The sequence below is a fragment of the Gracilinanus agilis genome, chromosome 3, assembly GCF_016433145.1.
Source record: "Gracilinanus agilis isolate LMUSP501 chromosome 3, AgileGrace, whole genome shotgun sequence".
Lineage (NCBI taxonomy): Eukaryota > Metazoa > Chordata > Mammalia > Didelphimorphia > Didelphidae > Gracilinanus > Gracilinanus agilis.
In genome coordinates this window covers 245188740-245213918 of record NC_058132.1, presented here as the reverse complement: position 1 = coordinate 245213918, position 25179 = coordinate 245188740, and the positions used below count along the sequence as shown (strand labels likewise).

At 35.2% G+C, this 25179-nt stretch overlaps 1 protein-coding gene across 1 annotated transcript in view; it reads left to right on the top strand.

Moving 5' to 3' along the window:
• MTX2 (metaxin 2) overlaps positions 1-25179 on the top strand; it is a 104958-nt gene that overhangs the window by 72062 nt on the left and 7717 nt on the right. Inside the window, exons 5-10 of the mRNA XM_044669762.1 lie at positions 878-954; positions 2097-2189; positions 3378-3416; positions 3833-3958; positions 5184-5260; positions 13871-14038. Coding sequence (XP_044525697.1) covers positions 878-954; positions 2097-2189; positions 3378-3416; positions 3833-3958; positions 5184-5260; positions 13871-14038 — 580 coding nt within the window. The remainder of the gene's footprint in view (positions 1-877; positions 955-2096; positions 2190-3377; positions 3417-3832; positions 3959-5183; positions 5261-13870; positions 14039-25179) is intronic.

The window sequence follows — 25179 nt, the reverse complement described above, 5'->3', positions numbered from 1 at the left end:
AAGTGACTATGAGGCATAATAATAGAATATTAAAAATAAATGATACCAGATATCCTTGGTGTATGTATTGATGATTTAGAATCACTAAGAATTTTAGCAGGGAAGGTTTTAAAAATGTTTTTTAAATCATATCATAAAGAATACCATCAGAACGTGACTGTATTCTGAGGGGTTTTATTGCCAGTATAGCATGGAATCGTTTTTTCCTTTCCTTTCCTTTCCTTTCCTTTCCTTTCCTTTCCTTTCCTTTCCTTTCCTTTCCTTTCCTTTCCTTTCCTTTCCCTTTCCCTTTCCCTTTCCCTTTCCCTTTCCCTTTCCCTTTCCCTTTCCCTTCCCTTCCCTTCCCTTCCTTTCCTTTCCTCTTTCCTTTCCTTTCCTTTCCTTTCCTTTCCTCTTTCCTTTCCTTTCCTTTCCTCTTTCCTTTCCTTTCCTTTCCTTTCCTTCATTTTTTTTTGGAGATTACCCAGTAGTTCTGGATACATGTCTTCCTCATTGATTTGAAGGAGTCCTAATTTTTTGGATCATCATAATCTGTCAAATTTTTTTAGGAAAAGGAAGAGAAGATGATGATGGCAGTATTAATAACAACAACTACCATTTGTGTAGTGTTTTAAGGTTTGCAAAGCACTCTACATGTGTTACTTCATTTGATTCTCACAATGGCAGTGGGAGACAAAACTCTGTAAAATGTGGATGTCAAACTTCAGGTGTGAATGCAATTTGTTCCTTTTCTTTCAAAACTGTAGCCTTTATCAAAAATTGATAAATTAGTATGCAATTCAGAATGTACCATTTTAATAAATCTGTATATGAATGCATTAATTTTTTTCATATAAGCTTTAATTTACCCCAAAAGAATATTTTTTCCCCTCAACAGGTAAAGTACCTTTTATTCATGTGGGAAATCAAGTGGTATCAGAACTTGGTCCAATAGTCCAATTCGTAAAAGCCAAGGTAATAAAAAAGATATTAAATGCATTTGATCACAGTTACTGTTAAATAAGTCATCCATCATTCTTTAGCATGTCTTTACATTTACATTGATTTTAACCTAGGTTTATGAAATGTCAATATAAACTAGTGGGGAAATTTTTCTTAAGTATTAATTTTTTTTCTTACTATAAATTATCGGCAAGTGGTAGTTTGGTAAATACTTTTCTAACTTACCATAACTTATGAGAGCTTCAGTCATTAAAAAAATACTGAAATATTACAACACATCAAATTTGCTAACTATAGGAAGGTTAATCTCTCTATTCGAGTTATTCCACCAGAAATTTACTCAATTTGCATGTTTGCTGTTGGTTTGGCTCCCAATTCCATTAAGAATACAGCTCTAACACATCTTTGTATCATACTTCATTTCTTGGCAACAGGTTTGATACTTTTAGAAAAGATGCAATGTATGCTTAAGCCTTAAAATTATAGCTAATAAAAGCCTTTGCTTTTTGCATCCTTGTCCTTGTAAAAGCATCATTTGTGCATTAAGCAGCATGTATTTATATTTAGTGCTTTGACTTCCATTTGTAAATACACTGAGCTGCCTTATAGGGTGAAATCACCTTTTAACAGAGTTTGCTTTCTGTGTTTCAGTTGCTAAATTCTTTTGGATGGCAAACCAAGAGAGACATATTTATAGAGTGGATTCTAGCCTATAATGAAGAGTATTATTAACAAGTTTCCCAAGTGTTAATCTAAGGATTCAATAACCATTATGTTTTTGTTTTGTTGAGGGGGAAGGGCAGAAGTAAATGAATAATGAAAAATTGCCTTGCAGATAGATTTGACATTTTGGCAAATGTAAGCTACTACAGTATTTAAGTGACTTTGCTATATTCAGCTGAAAGGTGTATACGTTCCTATGATGGAAAAGTATCTGAAACTAATTTTCATAATTTATATCATTGGGTGTAAAGTTTTATGGATAGTGTCATACTAAAGATATTGTATATACTTTAGAAAGTGTTTAGGAAATTAATATAGTTGTAACTATGTTAAGACATGGTGCTATGTAAGCTAATAGGAAAATAAGTGGAAGTTTTTAGTATAGTTTGATATAATATAATGCTTTAATTTTTTTTCTTAATTCCCTTTAGGGCCATTCTCTTAGTGATGGGTTGGATGAAGTCCAAAAAGCAGAAATGAAAGCCTACATGGAATTAGTCAATAATATGCTGTTGACAGCAGAGGTATAATAAATAATAACTTTGTGTGGTTTTGTGTAAGAAGGTAACTGAAAATATTCTTATTTTCCTGTAAAAAGTAATATCTAGTTTGCTTTATTTTTGATTAAGTGATGAAAACAGGTTAGATTTTGAAAAATTAGGTCATTTAAAAATGCCTATTAACTTATTATTACTACTAATGGCAGTAGTAATAATGGCACACATTTATGTAGTGCCATAAAGTTTACAAAGTGTTGGGTTCATAAAAACTCTTTAAGTTGTTCCTTTGTGAAACCTTAGTTGAAAAGTTTATGAAGGTTACATAATTCCAGGTGTGATGTAATAACAATAATATTAATAATGGCTTTTCTGCAGTCCTTTATAAATATTATCTCACTCTAGCCTGATAACAACCCTAGCAGATAGATGTTCTTGTTATCATCACCATTTTACAGATGAGGAAACTGAGGCAAACAGCACCCAGAGTCACATAGTGAGAGTCTGAAGCCAAATTTGAATTCATGCTTTCCAGACTCTAGGGCCAGGATTTTATCCACTACTTTAGCCAGTTGATATCCAGAGACAAAATTAGCTTCTAGCATAGAACTATATAGTCTGTAGTCAAGAGGTTTGAGTTCTCTCTGGCTCTACAAATACCTTGCTGGTTGACTTTGAATTTCTCTTATTTTTAACAAAATAAGTTTATTCAACTTGCTATTATACATACAATTAGTATGAAAATTGTTGATAAAGGATAGCATAATACAGTGGAAAGATCACTGGATTTAGTCAGGAGAGTTGGGTTCCAAACCTGGCTTATTAACTGTATGACCTTGGGCAAGTTACTTTTCATCAGTAAGATAAGGAGATTGGGATAGACGGTCTCAGAGGCCCATTCCATGTCTGAGTCTTTCTATTATCTTAAATCTACCTGCAGTTTTTATAGGGATTCTTTGAGGTATTCTTAAATAACATCTGTAGAGCAATATAAACTTCTTAGAGATGTGCTTTGTGAATAAGAAATATTGTTTTTTTTTATCAAGTATAGCCACTGAATATAATGAGTGTTTAGAAACATTAGCCAGAGAAAAGTCTCACAGATGTAGCTTATAAAAAGTTGGCTTATAAAAATTATAATTGTAAGAAATCATTTTATTCATTTAGTTTTTCTTTGGTATTCCAAAGTTTTAGTGAATGTTCTTTTGTTCCTAGTTGTATCTTCAGTGGTGTGATGAAGCTACAGTAGGGGAGGTGAGTGGTTCTGCAACATTTATCTTAATTAAAATTTAATGAGAAAACACTTTTGCTCACAATTGCAAGTCCCTGCTCATAAATGAAACATTGTGGTTTATACCATTAGTGATATAGTTTTTCACTTACTTTAATTTTGCTTGCATATACATTTTAAGGAAGCTATGTGTCATTGTTTGATATAACTGGTTTTAAAGTACATAAAAGTTTATATATTTTTAAAGGGAATGGTTTAAAATTTTAATTTTTTTTAGATAGCAATATTTGTTGTTTACCCATTCCTGACAAAATGTTCTATGTATCCAAATAGGATCAACTCTTAATATACACAGTATTCTCAGAGTTTTCTTTTTGATAATAGCTTTTGTTTCTAGGAGTAAAATATCATTTCCCTTTAAAAATTGTTTCTGACTTAGATCACTCACTCTCGATATGGATATCCTTATCCTTGGCCTCTGAACCACATCTTGGCTTACCAAAAACAATGGGAAATCAGACGCAAGATGAAAGCCATTGGATGGGGTAACAAGACTCTGGATCAGGTCAGTGCAGTAAATACTAAAGTTGAAATCTCTAGTTTTCATTTTTTTTTTTAAATCCTCAATGATATGATTTGTTGTTGTACTTAAAATACTAAAGTATTATAATGCAAAGAAATAATTTTCTATCATTTCTTTTCTTCTTAATACAGTGTCCCAAAGGTCTTAGTGTAGTGTTAGCTATTTGGGGACACCTATATTTTAAGCTTTAATACCACACTAAAACTTTTGGGACACCCCATATGTATTTTGACTTATTTATAAAGATCTGAACATATCTTCCCCCTTTTCCTTTGACTTGATTTACTGAAGAATTAGTATTATTTTTAAACATTCCAAGACAATATAATGTTTTCAAACCTTGTCTGGGCAAATTAGCTGTGACCTTACCCCTGATTTACTCTTAATAGCTGTTTATCACAAACAGTAAGGGTGGAGCAAATAAAATTGATCAAAAAACTAGTAGAAAAACAACCTTGACTAGTTTAACTGAGGATAGCAGAATTGTTATATATGATGGGAAAAGCCCTCCATATTGTATATAGAATAATATATTAGTGAAAAAGCACTTGTCCTGTTGTTTACTCTAATGTGCAAGTATTTGTAAAAAATTACTTATATTTGAAGATAATATTTCTAGATTCTTGGGTTTCAGTATATAGCCTTTACAGGTCACCATCTCAGATTTTTCTCCCCAAATGCTCCATATTCTTAAACTACTATTTCAGTGTGAGAGATATGGTGGAGTGGTTCAGTGCCTTAGCAAAGCTGGGATTTCATTAGTGTAGATAGCTCCCCCTGCACTGACATAAATTACAACCTCATTACACTTTAGTAGGTAGGTTCATTTAGTTGATATATCTGAAAGATTGACATCCCAGTGTTAGACCTTTCTGGGAAAAAGCCTCTCCCGACTATATTTTTGGTCTATTGCTTGGCTCATGTTTAAAAGTCTTTGCTTCTAGGGCCTTTCAAAAATCTGCATCACCTCCATGCCAGAGGAGTATTTGGCATATAGTTTGGCTGAAATTTGTGTGTCTGTGTGTATGTATGTGTACATATACATATGTGCATATTAACTACATATAAATATGTTTATATTTACAGTTATATTGTTCCTCATTTAGAATTCTACTAAAGAATCTGATGGTGTATTAACTGTTTTACAGATAAATTTCATTGCTTTGGTAATTAAAGTTATTTTTCTGGGGTCTTTTGAATATGCTAGGTCTTAGAAGATGTAGACCAGTGCTGTCAAGCTCTTTCTCAAAGACTGGGAACACAACCTTATTTTTTCAATAAACAGTAAGTAATTTTATTTCATGGGATCATTATCCTTAAAGCATATAGTATGTTAGAGCAGCTAGGCAGCTCAATAGATAGGGAGCTAGGCCTACAGACGAGGACCTGGGTTCAAATCTAGCCTCAAGACTCTTCCAAAGCTATGTGACCCTGGGCAAGCCACTTAACCTCATTTACCTAGCCTGTGCATCTCTTCTGCTTTGGAATCGATACTTAGAAACGATTCTAAGACAGAAAGTAAAGTTTATGTTGCATAAAGTTGGCATAAGGAATAGAAATGTTAGGTTTTCTATATGTATGAGAAATGTAGAATAAAGTTCTCTTAATTTCTTAAAAACAAACTACAAATATAGAAAAATCATAGATGAACATAGGAAATGTGATTTAATGTAAAGCTAATTAGTTATATGTAGTAGCACTTTTATTTAGTGCAGAACTTAAAATATTCAGGTGACTTTTTCTAGAATAAACAGTTTTGGCAAAGATATATACTTAGGAGAGGGCCCAGAATTTGGGATGATGAAAGATCCTGAAATCATGTTAAATGAAGACTGGTTGAAAGAACTGGAGATATTAATCATGGAGACAAAACGTCTTAGAGAGGAAGGAGATTTAAGATTAAATTCCATCCATGATACGTGCCTGTTGCTTGTGTGACCTTGGGCAAGTCAGCCTTCTTGGGCCTCAGTTTCCTTACCTGTAAAATAAAAGAATTGCACTAGATGTCCTTTGAGGTGAGGTCCCTTATACTTTTGAGGCACTTCAGATAGGATCTAATCCAACCTCTTCCTGAAGCCTAGAAAGATTTAAAGGGCTAGTCCAAGGTCATACAGGTAGTGAGTAGCAGATCTAGAATTTGAACCCAGGCCCCCGTCTCCTAATCTTTCACTCTTTCCCTTATACGTCTTCTCTACCCCATTTCTTACCTCATCCACTTTTACAACTGCCTTCACATACTTGAAAATAGATCTGTTGTGTGGAGAAGATAGTCCACTTTCTCTGCTTTACTTCAGAAAATAGAACCAGGATCATTGGGTAGAAGTTGTATAGAGAAAGATTTTGACTTGATGTAAAGAAAAACTTCCCAACAATTAGAGTTATACAAAATGGAGCAACCCCCCAAAACACCCCCACACATTAATCTTAAGCTATATATTTTACTTTCTGTACTTCAATTTTATACATTGCCAGCAAAATTGTCTATTTTTTAAGTTAACGAAAGTGTTTATATAGCAAAGAAGTGAAGATAAAGGGCTAACAAACTTAAAAATATCAAAGTTATAAACTTCATGTTTTATAGTAAAAGGATTTTTATGTATGACTTTTTGGGCAAAGAATCATTTTCTAACTTAAAGAATATATGTAATTTTCTCTTTTCCCCAAATGAATTACAGTTTTAAAATATGCCATTATATCATGGAGAATTCTGCCACCTGGTTTTATGATGAAGTTGTGTCTATATTGAGTTAGTATTCATAAACCCAGGGGTTTGTTTTAAAATTCTAATCCACTGAATTTTCTTACTCTTACTTTTCACAGCTTTACTCTTTGATTATTAATGACATTTTTGTAAGTTGCCTTCCATGTGTATATCAAACATTTATTTGGGAGACTTGGTTAGTCTAAATGACTATGTGGCCAGCTTTTAAATATTTAAAATAAATAACCTGAAGCACAAGCAAAACAAAAGATATATGTTAGAAATATTAAAACATAATTTAGGGCCTATTGATCCCTGAAGCAGGAAGGTCACAGAGTTTAACTTATGAAAGCCTGATAAGTACACCCTACAGTTATGCATATGATTCTAGGGAAGAAATCAGTGTTCTTTGATTTTTACTATGCAATTCTTTCCATCAGCTTAGTCTCCAACACAAAAGACATGTATCCAAATGTTGCTACTCTGTAGTTCCTTTTCTTACTAATTTGGAAATTCTTAGGAGTTGAAAGACCCAGAAGGGGTGGATTTTATACTGTTTGAAGTGCATTATCCTTTTTAAGGGTTGTTTTTGTTATGCATAGCATCCTGGTGGGAGGTATAAAGAGTCATTCCAAGAAGTTTGAGCCTTAGATTTCAAAGGTGAATGAGTTGATGGCCAGAGATCACTTGGCGAGTGATTGAAGGGAAATATAAAAATATCTATTTCATCAAAATGTGATACAAATTAGAATTAAATTCATAATCATTGTTTTGGATTCAGAATTCAGAAAAAATATGAAAAAAGGCCTTCTTGTAAAGATTTAAAGGACTTTTGATTGATGTGAAAATGAATTATTTTGAGGAACACCGGACTAATTTTCTTTAGACCAAGTTTAGACAGGCACATCCTCTTTACATTTACTATAAATTGTGGTTAAAATCTGGTAAAGAACATAGGGATTGTACACAGAATGTTTAAATTGCTTAATAATCATATTGTGTAGATAAACTTCATTTAAAAAAAGTGTTTTATTTTTTCATGTTACTAAACAAGAATTTCTCTTAAAGTATTAGTTCCTGTTGTGGAAAACATCATAGTTTGGTGACTAGATTATCAGACCAATTTTGAGTCATCATTGTATTCTGAAATATCTTCCTAGTTCTACCACTGACTGTAGACCATAAATAGATGACTGTTTTTGTGCATTACTTTTTTTCTCTATAAAAGGAAGATAAACTTTCCCCATCATGTTAGCTATTGAGTAAAAGCCAATGAAGCAAAGGTTATTTGGTTTGATCCAATTTAACTTCTGAATCCTCTCTTAGTTATTTCTCATTCTCTTATTTAATCTTATCATCTCAAATGCTAGGATAATCCAAGAGTAGATATGGATGCTTCCTCATTAATTGCTAAAATTTCAACATTTATCTTAGAGCTCCCATCTCAATTTGTCAAATATTATTCACTATAGTAAATTAGAGAAAACTTATTTTTCTATGAAATCTTTTAAATTCTTTAATCTCCTTGTTGCTCAGCCATTTTGGTCATATCTGAACTCTTCATGACCTCATTTGGGATTTCGTTGGCAAAGATACTGAAATGGTTTGCCATTTCTTTCTTGAGTTCATTTTGTAGATGAGGAAGTTGAGTCAAATAAGATTAAGTGTCTTGCCCAGGGTCACCCAGCCAAGTAAATGTTTGAGGTCAGATTTGAACTCAAGAAGATATTTTCTTGACTCCAAGCCTCAAATTCTATCCATTTTATCATTTAGCTGCCCCCAAATTACTGAGTTTACAATTTCTTAACAGTGAAATCAAAGACATAGTGAAATAAAGACATAGATAATTTTTTACATTATTTTAGCTGTGAGACCAGAGTTACCTCAAACCTCCATTATATAACAGCAAGGGACCCTTATGACATCATAGGCCTATGTCATTTAATTCATTCAGGACAATAAAGCCTCTTCACAAGAAAAAGGTTATAATCATTTCATAAAGAAAGGAGTTTTCTGTCTTTGTCGGCTTATTTCCAACCGAAACTAGAAAACTGTCTCATCAACTCCTCTCATACTCTCATATAGTATCTTTATTCCTCATAAAATTCTCTTTATAGTGTTTCTACATAAAATAACTGTTAAGATAGTTCAAGTAACAAAACCAGTGCAGCCAAAATTGGAAAGAAAGCAGGAAGCTGGAGAAAAATTTTTGCAGCAGATTTCTCTGATAAAAGGTCTCATTTCTCAAATATGTAGGGAACTGAACCAAATTTATAAAAATAAGAGCCATTCCCCAATTGATAAATGATCAAAGGATAGGAACAGACATTTTCAGAAGAAGAAATCAAAGCTAACAGTGGTCACATCAAAAAAATACTCTAAATCAGTGATGGGCAAACTATTCCCCATGGGCCAGAAAAGTTTTCCCATCACTGCCTTAAGTGAGATGTAGTGACTAGGGAATTGCTTAAGGCAGTGATGGGCAAACTACAGCCTAGATCTGGCCAGAGGGGAATAGTTTGCCCATCACTGCTTTAAATCACTAATAATTAGAGAACAACTAAGGTACCACCTTACACCTTTCAGATTGGGTTACTTGACAGAAAAGGAAAATGATAAATACTGGAAAGGATGTGGAAAAATAACACTAATTTACTTTTGCTGGAGTTGTGAACTGGTCCAGCAAAATTTGTAATTATGCCCAAAGGGGTATGAAATTGTGCATTTCTTTTGACTCAGCACTGCCACTACTAGGGCTATATCCAAAAGAGATCAAAGCAACTCTTTTTGTAGTGGCAAAGAATTAGAAACTGAAAGGATGCCCATCATTTGGGAAATGGCTGAAGGGATGTTATTATACTATAAGAAATGATGAGGGGGTACAGTTTTAGAAAAATCAAGGAAGACATATAAACTGAAACAAAATGAGAAGAGAGCAGAACTATGAGAACATTGTACATAGAAACAGCAATATCTTGATAATAACCATGAAAGACTTAGCTATTCTGATCAGTACAATGATCCACAAAAATTCCAAAAGTGCTCATGATGGAAAATAACATCCACCTCCAGAGAGAGAACTGATGGATACTGAGTGTAGATTGAAACATATTTTTCTTCCTTTCTTTTTCTTTCTTTTTTCCTCAACATAGCTAATGTTGAAATGTTTACATGAGTTCATATGTATAATGCATATTACATTTCTTACCTTATAAATGGGTAGGAGAGAGGGTCAAAGGAGGGAAAGGATTCAAAATTGTAAATAAAAAATTTTGAAAATTTAAAAAAGATAGTTCTAACAAAGAATACATTTCTCCTCACCTTCTTTCTTTATCTTGTGACTTCTTCACAGATCAGTTAAATTCAAATATACTATCTGATTCCATATTCCACATATTCCATATGTGGAATAACAGTTAAAAATATTACCCTCAATGTTTTCCCTTATTAAAGAAAGCATCGGTTTTATAGCCCTTGTAGGAAAGCCTTTTGAAACAGGTATTAGGTCAAGAATAACTTTTACCAGTTTAGGAAAGGAAAGGAAAGGAGCTCCTGCCACTGTGGTAGCTGGGAAAGAGAGGAGAAGGAATTGGAAAGTGGGAAAGTAAAAGAGAAAGAATAACTATTAGCAATTCTTTTGATCACCGGATAAGAACATTTTGGCCATAGCAATTCCTGAAGAGTAGTTACCCAGATGTGGAGTGGTCTGCTCTCTTTGTAGGGAGAAAGGAAAGAAGCAGTATCCCAAATATGTCTCAAGGAGCACCTAGTGTAGAAAGCATTTGTGTTGTCAAATATTGGAGTAACAGAAGCTATAGCAATCCTAAAGAAAATCCACTGAGTTATAAAAGTACACAAGAAAATATCCAGAGCTGATATGTGATCAAGATACTAGGAACTAACGATTGAGGTATGGTGATGAGCTGTTTATGAAACAAGGCCCAGTCAGGATAGGGGAAAAAGGCAGAATCGGGGACGTTCAGGAAAGAGACATTTTAACCTAAAGGAAGGAGAACTTGAGAAATTTTAAGAGACTATTTTTTTACATTGTAGTTTCAATTTTGATGTTTAAAGCATTCTGTTAGAACTGATGATGCAAAATAAGGATGAGATAAGATATGCTTGAGTAGCTGTAATACAAAATTTGTGATAGAAATTCAGAATGAAGTGCTGTAAGAATTCAGTTTGGAGAGATCACGTCTGTTTGGATGATCAGGAAAATGTTCATGGAAGAGATGGCATTTGAACTGGGTTTTGAATGATGTTAATATTTTAGCTGGTGAAAATAGGGAAGAAGAAAGGCATTACTACCATGGGGAATGTGGGAAAAGGTGTAAAAGCAAGTTCAATGTAGAATTTATTTGGGAAACAGCTAATAGTCAAGGCAGTAGGTGGTGCAGTGGATAGAGCACTAGGCCTGGAGCAGGAAGACTTGAGTTCAGATTCCAATTCAGACACTCACAGTGTGACTCTGGGTAAGTCACAACTTCTTTTGTCTTAATTTCTTCAACTGCAAAATGGGAATAATAACAGTACTTACCTCAAAGGGTCATTATAAAGATCTGATGAGCTGATATTTGGAAAGTGCTTAGCACAATGCCTCCTTGGTTCCTAGAAGGTGCTATACAATTGCTTATTCCCATCTTTTAGTCTTGTTTGGAATGTAGGGCATGTGAAAATGAATACCTAAAGATAAGTCTGGCAGGGTATCTTGAAATGAACATATTTTGAATGTCATCTCAGAATCTTTGTGATAAATATTCTAAAACAAATGAGATATTTGAAAGATTTAAGCATTCTTGTAAGGTGATTGCTTTTGAATCCAAGTTTTAGTCAATAAATGTTCTTTGACAAGCAGAAGACCTTTATTGTTTTTTCCTTTAACTTTGGGGTATAGAGAAGATGCAAGATAATGAGAAAGGGCAACAGCAGTGTATTGAGTTGGTTAAATGGTGAAAGACAAAATTTGATTGGAAAGGCATGTTTTATGAAAGAAGGAAATTGGAGGCTATTGTGTGTATAGAGCACTTTCTGAAATTAACTTGCAGAAATTGCTCTGATGTTTTTGGGTAAGACTGTGGTCACAAATGCAGCAGACCAATGTAAAGCCAAGAGAGAGATTTGTTAGAAAGTTGGCTTCAGTTTGTTGTAATAGACACTGTTCTACTTCCTGTTTAAATGTTATAAAGTAACTTTCCACACAGTTGCAAAGAATATATAGCATCAAATCAATTTTTGTATGTCATATCTATACATAATTCAGCACCTCTGGGGTTATATAGATAAATCTTTGCAGCAAATAATATTTTGGACATTTCAGGTGCATTTTCAGAGCTCTCTAATTTGAAAACACTTCATATTTGTTGTCATCATCTTTACTAATCTTGTAGGGTACCCAGTGCCATAGGGACTTCTTGTCAGGGCTGCAGGAAGTTGGATTCATCTTCCTTTGGGTTTGAATCTATAAAGCAAAGTGCTTTAGTATTATTTGTAGGAAATTGAAAAATCGGTATTTGAGATACTTTCCTCAACTTTCCCAGTTGAGTCTTTTCTCCTATGTTTTTGTTCTCTTTATCATCTCTTTTCAAGGGTAAATTGTTTGTTGCACCTGCAGCTTATTATCGCTCTTTTTAGCCCATAGATAAAAAACATTGCCTTAATTAAGGATTGATAGTAATTGGACCTTTGATTTCATTGTTATAGTGAACTTCCAAGTGAGGAAATTCCCTCTATCCACGTGCCTTCTCTGCAACTTGTGTCTTAGAGCATTGCCTTAGAACAACAAGATTAGATGACTTGCTCAGGGTTGTAAAGTAAAACGTGTCAAAGGTGGAACTTGGACCCAGGTCCTGCTGACTTCCAGACCAACTCTCTATGTACTGTGGCATGCTCCCTAACTTAATTAAAGGAGGTCACTTGTCAATTCCTCCTGGTCTCAGCTTTCCTTTCAAGCAAGCCTACAATATCTGATTCTCATCATTGCTGAATGAAGATGACAGAGATAGAACATTGGGGTGCCTGTACCTTATGATGTTGGTTCAATGGTATTGTCCTTGTACATGAGAGACAACACATTTCTTTGCTACTCAGAATTAATTAGGAGCTTTTGTATTAAGGAATAGTATAACAAACATTTATTAAACACCAAGTATGTGCAAAGGATATGGTATACAAAATAAATTTAGGCAGAGCCTCTAGGAAATTGTATAGTGTAGGAGGGGAGGATGAGACCCCAAGTGATAGCTATTATATCCAATACTATATTACAAGGTATAGCTAGGAGGCACAGTAGATAGACCACAAGGCCTGGAGTTAGCTGTGCCTAGGTTCAAATATGGCCTCTGACACTCCCTAGCTTTGTGATCTTAGGTAAGTCACTTAATCCCATTTACCTACCCCATATCCTTCTGACTTAGAGTTGTTACTAGAACAAAGAGAAAGTTTTTTTTTAATACTGTATTATATAAATTCATTAGAGAATTATAAAATCAATATTTTATGAAGACTGAGTAGAAAATTTGTGAACCAAACAAGATGAGGGAGAATGTCCAGAGTGTGTTGTTTGAATTAATAGAGGGAAAGGTTTATATTTTAGGTTATTGAGTTGATTAAATGATAAAAGAACAACTATTTGAGAAACATTTTTAAGTAGTAGAAAGATATCCCTAAAAGAAATACTAAAAGTACTGAGGAAAGAAACATTTTTAAGTAGTAGAAAGATATCCCTAAAAGAAATACTAAAAGTACTGAGGAAAGAAACTTAGAATGAAGTTCTTGAAAGTGATACAGCCAAAATAATATAGCGCTTTAAAAAAATGTTGTGTATTGATTGCATCTAGATTTGATATAATTTTAGTTGATAAGCATTTAGCCTAAATTTGTTTTCTTATTTCCTTCAGGATAGTACCATTGCACAAAACAAATAAAGATTGCATTAATATTTAAAACATATGTTGCATAGCAAAATAAAATAAAATTCAGTCCAGTTTTGTTGGGCTCAATTTAAGATCTAGAAGTCTGCCATTCTAAAATGTTAGGATCACGAAAAACAAATCTTCATATTTCTTTATATTGTAGTTTAAAATTTGTAATTTAACATAGTCAATGGGGATGTGTTCAGCCTGATAAAACAAAAGCATGCTACATTTTATTAATGCTTCCCTTTTCCTTTTTTTTTTTTTTTTTTTTACTAGACCAACTGAACTTGATGCCCTGGTCTTTGGACATCTCTTCACAATCCTTACCACTCAGTTGACCAATGATGAGCTCTCTGAAAAGGTGAAAAATTACAGCAACCTTCTTGCTTTCTGTAGGAGAATTGAACAGAACTATTTTGAAGACAAAGAACGCATCCCTCTCAGGTTGGCCTAGAGAAACTTGTTGAATTAGCTTCAAGGAAAAGTCTAATTCTTAAATTAGGTTCGACTTCATGATTGTAATAGTAGCTACATTTAAAAAATGAACACAGCTTGTAGAGACCTCCAATGTATAACAACTTCCATTATATGTATTTTATAGCTTATGTACACACTAAACAATTCTGAATTACTCTATTGTATTCCAGATTATATGTGGAAACATGTATGCACATAAAAATAAAGCTTTAACAATTATATGAGGGTTTTTCCCCCTAATTCCTCTACCAGCTTTATGCATGTGAATTGAAAGAAAGCTTTAAGAACTTCCCAGGACAAAGATGAAAGATGACATTTTTGATGATGATCTTACTAGATGGGAAAACTGGCCAGGGGGGTGGGAAATGGTCCTTTTAGGACTGAATAAATATACACTCAGAAAGGCTGCCTATTTATAAAGTGTTTAGATTATATATAGTGGTTTAATAAATGTAATTCTTATTTGAAAGTAGTTGGGTAAGAGAGATATTCAGAAGATGATTAAAGTACATTTAGTAAAGGGGTAACTCTACCTTGTGACACTTAGATCAGAGGACCATAGATTAAGAGCTGGAAGGGACCTCATTTTGTTAAGAATTTTTCTTAATGATATTCTTCTTATTGATGGGAAATTTTAACATATAAGTATTTTTAGAAAATTCTTTTTTTATTGTGTACTTTACCATGGCTCTCTTTTCCTTTTATTCTTATGTAAGGATAAGTGATAAAGGGGAGGGAGAAATCTATAGATAGTCTTTAAGATGAAAGGAGGAGAATTTCACTTACTTCTCCATAGATTCCCCCCAAATCACTTTGAAATCTTTATTTAGTCTCTAATGCCAGTTTGTTTAGTCTTTTTGTCTTCTTTTAGGGCCTTTTTAATTTTTAAAAGCCTCTAATCCTCCGTTACTTTAGTTTATGCTGATTTTTCTTTATGACCTATTATAGTCCTAATACTTTTTTTATATAATCCTTATTCTTGAAGTTTTTTTAGTTTTTCCATGGTATTAATTTGATAATCTTATCTCTTCTGAACATACTTTTGTACTTTTAATTTTCTTTCTGGATCATTCAGTACATGTAATCTAGGCTTTTTCTTAATGCTTTTTGGATGGAAAGATACCAATATTACCAAGATACATGTTTATTGTTATCATTACAGTTTACTCTCTTCTTTTTCTAAAGATCAAGGGCTTTAGGAGACAGTGGATATTTATTCTAAGCTGAGATTTCTGCTCTTATTTAAGACTTACTATGTATGGATCACTTTAGGTCTTGTTGTTGTCCTCTGTCAAGGTGAATCAGCATCAAGGCAGAATGCATTAGAAAATGGAAAACTTGACATCCCATTATGGTGATTCAGTTTCCTGCCTTTACCTTTTAAATTGGAGCATTTAAAGCCAAGTCACAGTAGCTAAAAATTATCACTGAAAAGTCAGCGTGGCTTGTTCCCATTCTGCTTGCTGACAAAGAAAGCTAGATGTGTGTTTGGTTGTTTTCTTTTCTCCTGCCAAATGTTTGAGGTTATTCTGAATGCTCTAAAAGTAGCATATTGTCCTATTATGTGAACTTCCATGTGTAATTTTACAGTGACTCATTAGGAAACTGAGTAGAATAAGGAAAATAATCATTGCAGTCAAGAGATACTATATACATAATGTTAATGTACTTTGGGTTTCTTATATGAATGAGGTAATATTTGTAAAGAGCTTAGTACATAATGTCTTGTACATATTAGGTGCTTAAAAATCCCTCCTTCCCTTCATCCTCTCTCCCTCCCTTTTTCCCTCCCTCCCTCCTTCCCTCTCACTTTTTAACTTCTTTCCTAACCAACATCTTGATCTCTTCCATTTGACTTAACATAAATTATTTCTGTGAAGCTTTTTTTCTTTAAAAGTCTTGGTGACCTTTTGAATGCTTTAAACTTTTTTTGGATGAGCAAACTTTTTTTTTTTTTTTTTTAAGATCATGGCTTGAGTTGAATAGAACGTTAGGAGTTGTAACTCAACCCCTTCGTTTTACAGATGAGGCAACTGAGGCACAGAGAGTTTAAATAACTTGTCTAAGATCATCTAGTTAGTAATAAACAGAGCCAAATTATTAACTAACATTTTTTAGGAACCTTAAACTTGAGAAAAATAGACGGGAATGTTCTATACCAAATTCATTTATGACTTTTTGTTTCTGAAAATGTTGATTAATGGATATAGCATGGCACCTACTATTTTTTTAAAAATAGCTAATAAGTGGCTGGTTATTTGAATTCTTCAAGTTTATCCAATACTAAAAGAAAACTTATGAATAGAATGTGAAAATTCTAAATTATTTGTGATTGCATAGTTTTTCAATTATATTGTGTTTTAGCCTTCTGGCTTTTGATATATATATTTTATGTTATGGTTTCTAACTTATTATGTGAATTCTCAAATAAAAGGAAATGTTTAATAATATTTAGAATTATATAAATGATTCACCAATTCAATTTCAATTCCTAAGTGAGTTTGGATCATTCTATTTGTAGGTTTTCTGTTACCTTGACATTTGTCTCTGTATATTATGCCATATACTCATAGTCATTTGGTCTGAAGTGCCCTCATCATATATTATGTGTCCTAATAATAGTGATAAACAGAGTTATAGTGTGACTGGATGAAAATCTTTATGCTTTTATTTTATGCAGTTTAATTTATTTTCCTTCTGAATATGTTTTTTGCTGTTCTATTTGGGGAAACTATTATCCAGTAACCATAGAGTCTATTCTGTTAGTGGATAATCTTCCAAAGATCTGTGTAATTTGGGGTAATTTTTCTATGTCCCAAACTCTATATCTTTAAAATATGGATAATATTTGTTACTTAATTATTTTTCAAGTGTTTTGTTTTTTGTTGTTATTGTTTTGAAGAATGATGTTTGGAAACTGCCATGACTTCCTTGGAGGGGATTGGTAGTCTTAAAAGTCACATTAAAGGGGCAGCTAGTTGACTTAGTGGATTGAGAGCCAGGTCTAGAGATGAGAAGGTCCTGGATTAAAATCTGGTTTTAGACACTATCTAGTTGCGTGACCCTGGGCAAGTCACTTAACCCCCATTGCCTGGCCCTTACCTCTCTTCTGCCTTGTAACCAATACACAGTATTGATTCTAAGTCAGAAGGTAATGGTTTTAAAAAATCACATTAATACGAACAAGAACAAAAGTCTTAATTGAGAGTATTTTATATTTGCTATCTAGATCTGTATCATGCTTATCAAGAAAGTACAAATATGAATATTAGAAATCAAAATAGCAGTGTGTGGTATTTTTAAAAATCTGTAATGAATAAATGATATAGTCAAGTCTACCTACTTTTTATTTGAGTATTAACTGTCATTTTTGAGATAAAAATAAAGGATTAAGAATCAAATGCCTTTTATATAATTCCTGACAAGGATTTTGCGTGTTGTTCATGCGATAATTTAAAAACCTTTTTGCCATCTGTTGGATATGTTTATCATCATTCTAGAGGAGAGGTTTGAGCCTCTTGTTATAGGTTAGACCACAAGAATGCTTCGCTTAATGATTTCCACTTTTACAGAAACCAGCCACCAAGCTACACTGTCACTGATGCAAAGGGCCGAGCACAGATTCACCTGTTCCTTAACACTTTCTGGAGTTGGCCAGGGGCATTCCTGATTGGTTACAAGGTTTAGTAATACTCACTTTCACCATGTGACAGAATAACTTCAAAAAGATTTTAGAAATCTTGGAATGCTTATCACTTCTGCTGTTTTTGGTGCAGCGTCTGCGCTCCACATCGCCTATGTCAACTTGCCCCTTCCTCCAAGGGCCAGACAGTGTCTGTGGGGGAAACCGTGAGTTTGCTCTGCCAAGTTGAGTACAGGATAACCCAGAGCTTTAACGCTGAACCTGCTCAGACTTTGGGATCTCTACCCAGCATGCACTAGTTAGTTGAATATTCTGGCTAAATAGCAGGTTACTTACTATATACATGCAGACATAATACATGCATGCCTGTTTTAACTCACTTTTATATAGTGCTGTGTGTGTGTGTGTGTGTGTGTGCGCGCGCGCAGTGTACACACATACCCACCTGGCTGCTAGAGAGGCTTGATGTGTGTATATATAATATGCACGTGTACACGTACATACATGTGCAGCATGGATGTGTGCACAACACATTTATATATAGGTGTATGTGTAGTGATCATATGTGTACCCTGCAACATACCCACACATACCCACGTGTGTACATGTGCTTATAATACATGTGTACATATACAAATATGTGTAGGCATACACACCCATACATATATCCATCCATACACACATGCACACACATATATATTTGACATGATGATATCATGTTTAGTTTCTTGCTCTTGGAGTCAAAAAGCCCCCGGTTTATAGCCCACCTCTGACTGTGGCCATGGACAAGTCACCCGAATTCCTCTCAGCCTCATTTGTCCTCATCTGTAAATCGACGGGGCTTGTCTTGAGGTCCATTCTAGCTTTTAATCTCTGATCCTACATTTTGGAAAATGGCTAAACAAACTGGAGCTTTGAATGTTTTTGAACCGTAAGAAAAGACAAATATGGGAAATTCAGAGCCCCCAACATTTGGGGGAGTCAGTGCGCAGCGACCAGAGCCACGAGGACAGTCTGCACAATGGCTCGCCGGAATGCCCACGAAAGGGACGCTCTAAGGGAGCAGAATTCTGACTCGTGGCAGCGGCCACTCTCGGTTCCATCGAGGACAGAGGAGGAAGCACGTTTCCCTTCCCAGTAGAGAGGCGGGAGGTTAGCAGTGCAGACACAGTCAGTGATGGGTTTTCTGTCATTGGAACTTTGCTTCAGTTAGTCTTGATGGAGGATTATTGGGTGGCAGAGAAGATAGGTTGTCAGAAAACTACAAAGCATGATAAAAAGGTAAAAGTGACTTTCTTCCATTTGAGCAAGAATTGTTGCACATGTTGATTTAATAATCGACATGCTCTGTTTTGAAACATTCAACCAATTATAGCAGAAACTGTTGACTCCAGTTAACAGAAAACTAGAAAACTTACTCACTTTTTCCCTTCGTGAAGCAAGGCAACACTTTTCTCAGTAGAGTAAGTGTACTTACAAAGTATTTTTAAAAACCGTTGATAGGCATAGGAAATGGTTATTTCATGTTCATTTAAATGGTGGGATATTTGTTCTGGCTAATTAAGACTCAATTTTTGGTTTTGTTAAGGCAGACTTCTCATACAAAACATTTAGCTGTATATACTTATGCTTTAATTATTCCAAATATGTTCTTGAAGATAGAATGTATGTTTTAAAACTAAACTGAACAAAATTTTTACTATTTTTTAAAAATATGTTTTATGTTATAATTTATTAGAGCTGGAAAATTATATATATATTTTTGGTAGGTGTTTGAGTCATAAATAAGACATTTGCTCGAAATTATACTAATTTTGGGACACCCTGTTTTTGCTTAGCCTAGATTTTCTATCTCTAAAAAACTTATTTCAGGAATATATTTTAATGGTTTGTTATAATTATGTTCAATCTGTATTAAATGTAGTAATACAGCAAAATTGAATTTAATGAAATGTGACATTGTAATACATATATGTGTGTGTGTATATATATATATACATACATATACACAAATAGAGCTGGCATTTAAAATAAAATTTTATTTTAAAACTTTGTTCTAGAATTAATATTTGGTATTGATTTCAAGCCAGAAGAGTGGTAAGGACTAGGCAGTTGAGATTAAGTGAAGGTCTTATAGCCATCAAGTATCTGAAGTCATATTTGAACTCAGTATCTCCTAACTCCAGGCTGGATCCTCTATCCACTATGCTATCCAACTTTCCCCTGGCATTTCTATAAAACCAAAGAGCATTGAAAAGAGGTACAAGTGAAATGTTAAAGATAAGATTGTTCAATCATTTTTCAGTCATATCTGATTCTTCATGATCCCATTTGGGATTTTCTTGGCAAAGATATTGGAATGGTTTGCCATTCCTTCTCTAGCTCATTTTACAGATAAAGAAATGGAGGCAAACAGGATTAAGTGACTTGTCTAGGGTCACATAGCTACCAAATATCTGAGGTCAGATCTGAACTCAGGAAGATGAATCTTCTGACGCTAGGCCCAGCACTGCATCTGCCGCCCTACCTAGCTGCCCCATTAAGGATATTCTTATTCCACGTTTTGTTTTGAAAATTTGAAACAATTTGAAAGAAAATATAATTTGTCTCCTGAGTTAACCGTATATCACTTATATGCACATGATTTAAAATATTTTAGCTAATTTATAAATTGATTGTTTCCTTGATAGAGTAAGCAGGTATTGAGCTCATGGATATCCTCATACATTTTTTTCTACAAAAGGCAAAAGTCATAAAGCTAGCTGAAAATAATAGCCTTCAAGTTGAACTCTGAAATCACAGATAATGTCTAAAGAGGCATTATATGGAATCTAGAGTGGGTCTGAGACATATGAGTGTACAAAGGCAAATTTAGATGACAGTTTAGCAGTTTGTGAGGATAAAGATCCTGTCCCTCAATTTAAAATGGGAAAGGATCTCTTTGTACCCCGGTCAAGAGATCAATCATGTTATGCAGAGTGAAAGGAGCAGAGCCAGAAGAACATTGTACACAGAGACCAATACACTGTGGTAAAATCGAATGTAATGGACGTCTGTACTAGCAGCAATGCAATGACCCAGGACAATTCTGAGGGATTTATGGAAAGGAACACTACCTACATTCAGAGGAAGAACTGGGAGTGGAAACACAAAAGAAAAACAACTGCTTGAACACATGGGTTGATGCAGACATGATTGGGGATGTAGACACTAAACCACCACACCAATGCAACTATCAATAATATGGAAATAGGTCTTGATTGATGACACATGTTAAAACCAGTGGAAATGCGCGTTGGCTTTGGAGGCGGGGGGTGAAGGGAAAAGTAAAAACATGAATCATGTAACCATGGAAAATTTTTCAAAAAAAACCAAAATAAAATATATATTTTAAAAAAGAGAGATCAATCATGTTAGAGTTGGTTGTTTAACATTTTAAAGTTTTGGTGTTTCTTAAACCCTTACCTTTTGTCAGAATCAATACTGAGTATCAGTTCCAAGGTGGAAGAGATATGGGTTAGGCAGTTGGGGTTAAGTGACTTTCCCAGGGTCATACAACTAGGAGCTAAAACTAGATTTAACTAAGGACCTCTTGTTTCCAAGATTGGTTTTCTATCCAGCCACCCAGCTGCCCCCAATTTTAAGTATTTTTGAAGGTAAGTTTCTCTTGTCCACATAACTATTTTATTACCCTAAACAACTTTTTCTAGTTTAGTAGTTCTTAAGTTTTTTTAAATGGCATGGACCCCTTTGGGAATCTGGTTTAACCTATAGACTCCACTGAATAATGGTTTTCAATGAATAAAAATATATAAACATTACAAAGGAAGCCACTTTTGTATTGAAATGAAGATGTTATTTTTTCCCATCCAAGTACATGGCCCAGCTGTGTCCCTGGACCTAAATTAAGGACTGCTGTTTCTAATTCCATGATTAGAGATGCATCTGATGTTCAGGCATACCAATAATATAAAGTTTGGGTTCCATTTTCGGTTTTATTAAAATATCTTAGAAGGAGATCCAGTTCTGGGGTCAAATTTGCCTTACTGTATTGACCCTGGGCAAGTCACTTAACCCCATTTGCCTAGTCTCACTGATTTTCTGCCTTGGAGCTAATATTTAGTATTAATTATAAGATAGAAGGTAATGGTTGTAGAAAAAAGAATTTTCTTTCAGGGTCCATGTATGGAGTACAAATAGAGGCAGAATAGTAATGAGAAAGGCTGGTATTCAACCTCCTTGCTCTGTTTCTTACTTGCTTAGTTGGGCAGTATTACAGCTGGGAAAATGCTGTTTTAAAGGCTTAGTCTTTGTCCAACAAGTCCTATGGACTAACCGCAGTCCCTCCTGCCTGCCCTGCCCCTCCACAACTCCTCCCCACCACCCAATTTGGATCTTCAGTACCAGGAAGCTTCTGATACAGGGACTTCCAGTTTCCTGGGTCATCGGTGCCCACCAGATACTTGAGCAGTGAACCCATAAAACCCCTTTTTCACCCTTACAGCAGTACCCCAACACCAAACACTGATGTTAATGTCTTCCCCCTGAAGCACAGGGGAAAGACAGAGAGGTTACCAGCAAAGACATGGCAGTGCCACATGCCAAATCCTGGGAGCTCTCTAAATAACGCTGTAGACTCCCTCTCTTCCTCTTGTTGGAGACATGGTGGTGTCACTTTCTGCTCTGCTTTGGTGCATCTGTCCTGGCACGTGGGAGAGTTATTCATTGTGCCAGCCAGCTGCCTCCCCACCTCTAAGAGCCCCTGGTAAGTTTAAAAAATATTCTGGATTTTACATCTTTCGTTTCTGAAGCAAAGAAAAAGCAAACCCACATCAACTGTGTCTGACAAAGACCTTCCTTACCTGGAGTCTCCAACCTCTTCGGGGAAGGAGGAAGCTGATTTTTTCACCTCTTCTTTAGGGCCAAGCATTATAATTACAGTGTTTTGTTTCTTTTTTCTTTTTGTTCTTTTCATTTATTTAAATTGGCACTGTGTGTGTATTGTTTTCCTAGTTTCCCACTTTACTATGTATTGGTTCATATAAGTCTGCCTTGCTTCACTGAATTCTTCATATTGGTTGTGTCTTATAGCACAACAGAATTTCATTACTTTTATGTAGCACAATTTATTTAGCATTCCTCTAGTCAATACTTGTCCTTGCTGGTCCTTCCACCACTCCCATCCCTCAACAGTGACACTTTCTTTCCCTAACCTCACAAGGCTTTGAACCTTTTGGTTGTGCTTATCTTCCTTGGATATTGTCGATCCCTCTCTCTTCCTTAACCTTCTCTCTAGATTTTGATTTTCTCTCCACTTCTCTGGCTCCTCCTCTAGCTCCTTTGCTGGCTCCTCCAGCAGATCACTCCCAATTTCTCACCCCCCATATTCAATCTGTTGCCAAGTACTTTTGACTTCACCTTTGAAACATCTCTCCAATATGTCTTGCCTCTTTTCCTGCATTGCCACCTCTCTCAGGCAGGCTTCAATGACTGCAAGTGGGTCTATCTGTCTCAAGTCCCTCACTATTCCAATTCATTCTCCATTCTGCCATTAAAGTGATTTTTCTAAAGTGTACGTCTGACCAAGTCATTTCCTGCCTCCTCCCCACTCCCTCACCCAGCAAAGTAGCTTCCCATTACCTCCGGGAGCAAATACAGAATGCTCCGTTTGACATTCAGAGCCCTTAATAACATGGCCCCCTCCTGCCCTTCCAGGCTTTTTATGTCTTATTCCCTGATGTGCAGTCCTCAGTCCAGTGACACAAACAGAACCTTCCATCTCCTAGCTCTGGGCCTCCTCTCTGCCTCTTCTACACCTGGAACGTTCTTCCTCCTCCACTCTGACTGCTGACTTCCTTGGCTTCCTTTAAGGCTCGACTAAATCCCACTGGAAGCCTTTCCCTATCCATCTTAATTCCCTCTGTTAATTATCTCCTATTTCTCCTGTGTATAGTTTGTTTAAAACAAATAAATAAATAAACAAAAGTATTTGTTTGCATGTTTTCTTTCCTATTAGATCATAAGTTCTTGGAGGGCAGGGACTCACTTTTGCTTCTTTTGTACTGCCAGAGTTTAGCACAGTGCCTGGCACATAGTAGGCACTTAATAAATGTTTATCGACTGATTAACCTGCCTCCCCACTACTAATGCTGTTGTTTTCCCCCCACTTTTTCTTTGTATCTTTAGAGCTTAGCTCATAGTAAACACCTGGCACCTAATGATTGAGAAATACTTGATTGTTTGATTTAGCCATTGGATTTTTGCTTGATTCATACATCAACACCCTCTTATTCTGTCTTATTTCACCCCTGCCAACAGAGAACAGCATCACCATCACCCCCACTCCAAATCTAGCTATGTGTTCTTTCTCCTTTATCCACAATTGTCCTATTTCACCTACCAGTTACCCTTTCTCTCTCTGACCATAGCTTCCTTTCATATACACACATCTCATTTCTCCTAGACCTCTTCTTGGCCCTCACCAAGACCTCCGGTCTTCCTCTACCTCTCAGGTAGGTGGCATGGTGGGTAGAGTGCTGAGACTGGAGTCAGGAAGACCAGAGTTCAGTCTGACCTTAGGGAAGTCACTTAATCGCTGTCTCAGTTTCCCCAACTGTAAAATCAAGTTAATAGCATCATCCTCACAAATTTCTTGTAAAGATAAAAATGAGATTATATTTGTAAAGCATTTACCATAGTGTCTGGCACATAAATCCTCCCTGCCACCCCTACGCCAACTGTCTCATTCACCCTAATATATCAAGTCACCAACTCCAGATATGACTGTTTCTTTTACTCTACCTTTTGGAACTCTTGTCGTGGAATTAATACACTTCAATTTTAAACATCTTCCTACGATTCTTCATCCATATTTGGCACTCACTGAGACCTGACACCATGACTGACACTTGAGCCTTTGCCAGTCTTTCCAATACTGGTTGCATTTTCTCTTCTACCCTTGATTCACTGTTGCTTTGGGGGAGTTAAAATAATTCCTCTCTCCCCACTGCTACTTTTAGATTCTCACTCTATCATCACGAAGTATCTTCTTTTTGGAGGTTCATTCTATCCACATTTGTCACCCAATCCAGATCCTTGAGGCCATATCTACTGACCCCTAGGATATTCTCCAAACTTTCACAATGAGTTGATTTCCTGACTCAGTATCCTTTTCCACCATAATACCTGACCTCATCCTAGGAGAATTCAGTATGTCAACTTCCTTTTCTGTTTTGCTCATTTTGCCCTTGACATCATCTCCCACTCTAATCCTTTCCCTGAGTCTTAAATAAAAATTTGTCCTTTCTGCCAAGGCCAGCCCTTCTTTATGTAAGCTTAATCTCCCTCCTGTCTTCCCAAGCAGATTGCATCTTCAAACCTCTCTCTCCCTCCTTTCCTCTGTTTTCTTTTTGTTTCTGCTCTCTCTCTCTCTCTCTCTCTCTCTCTCTCTCTCTCTCTCTCTCTC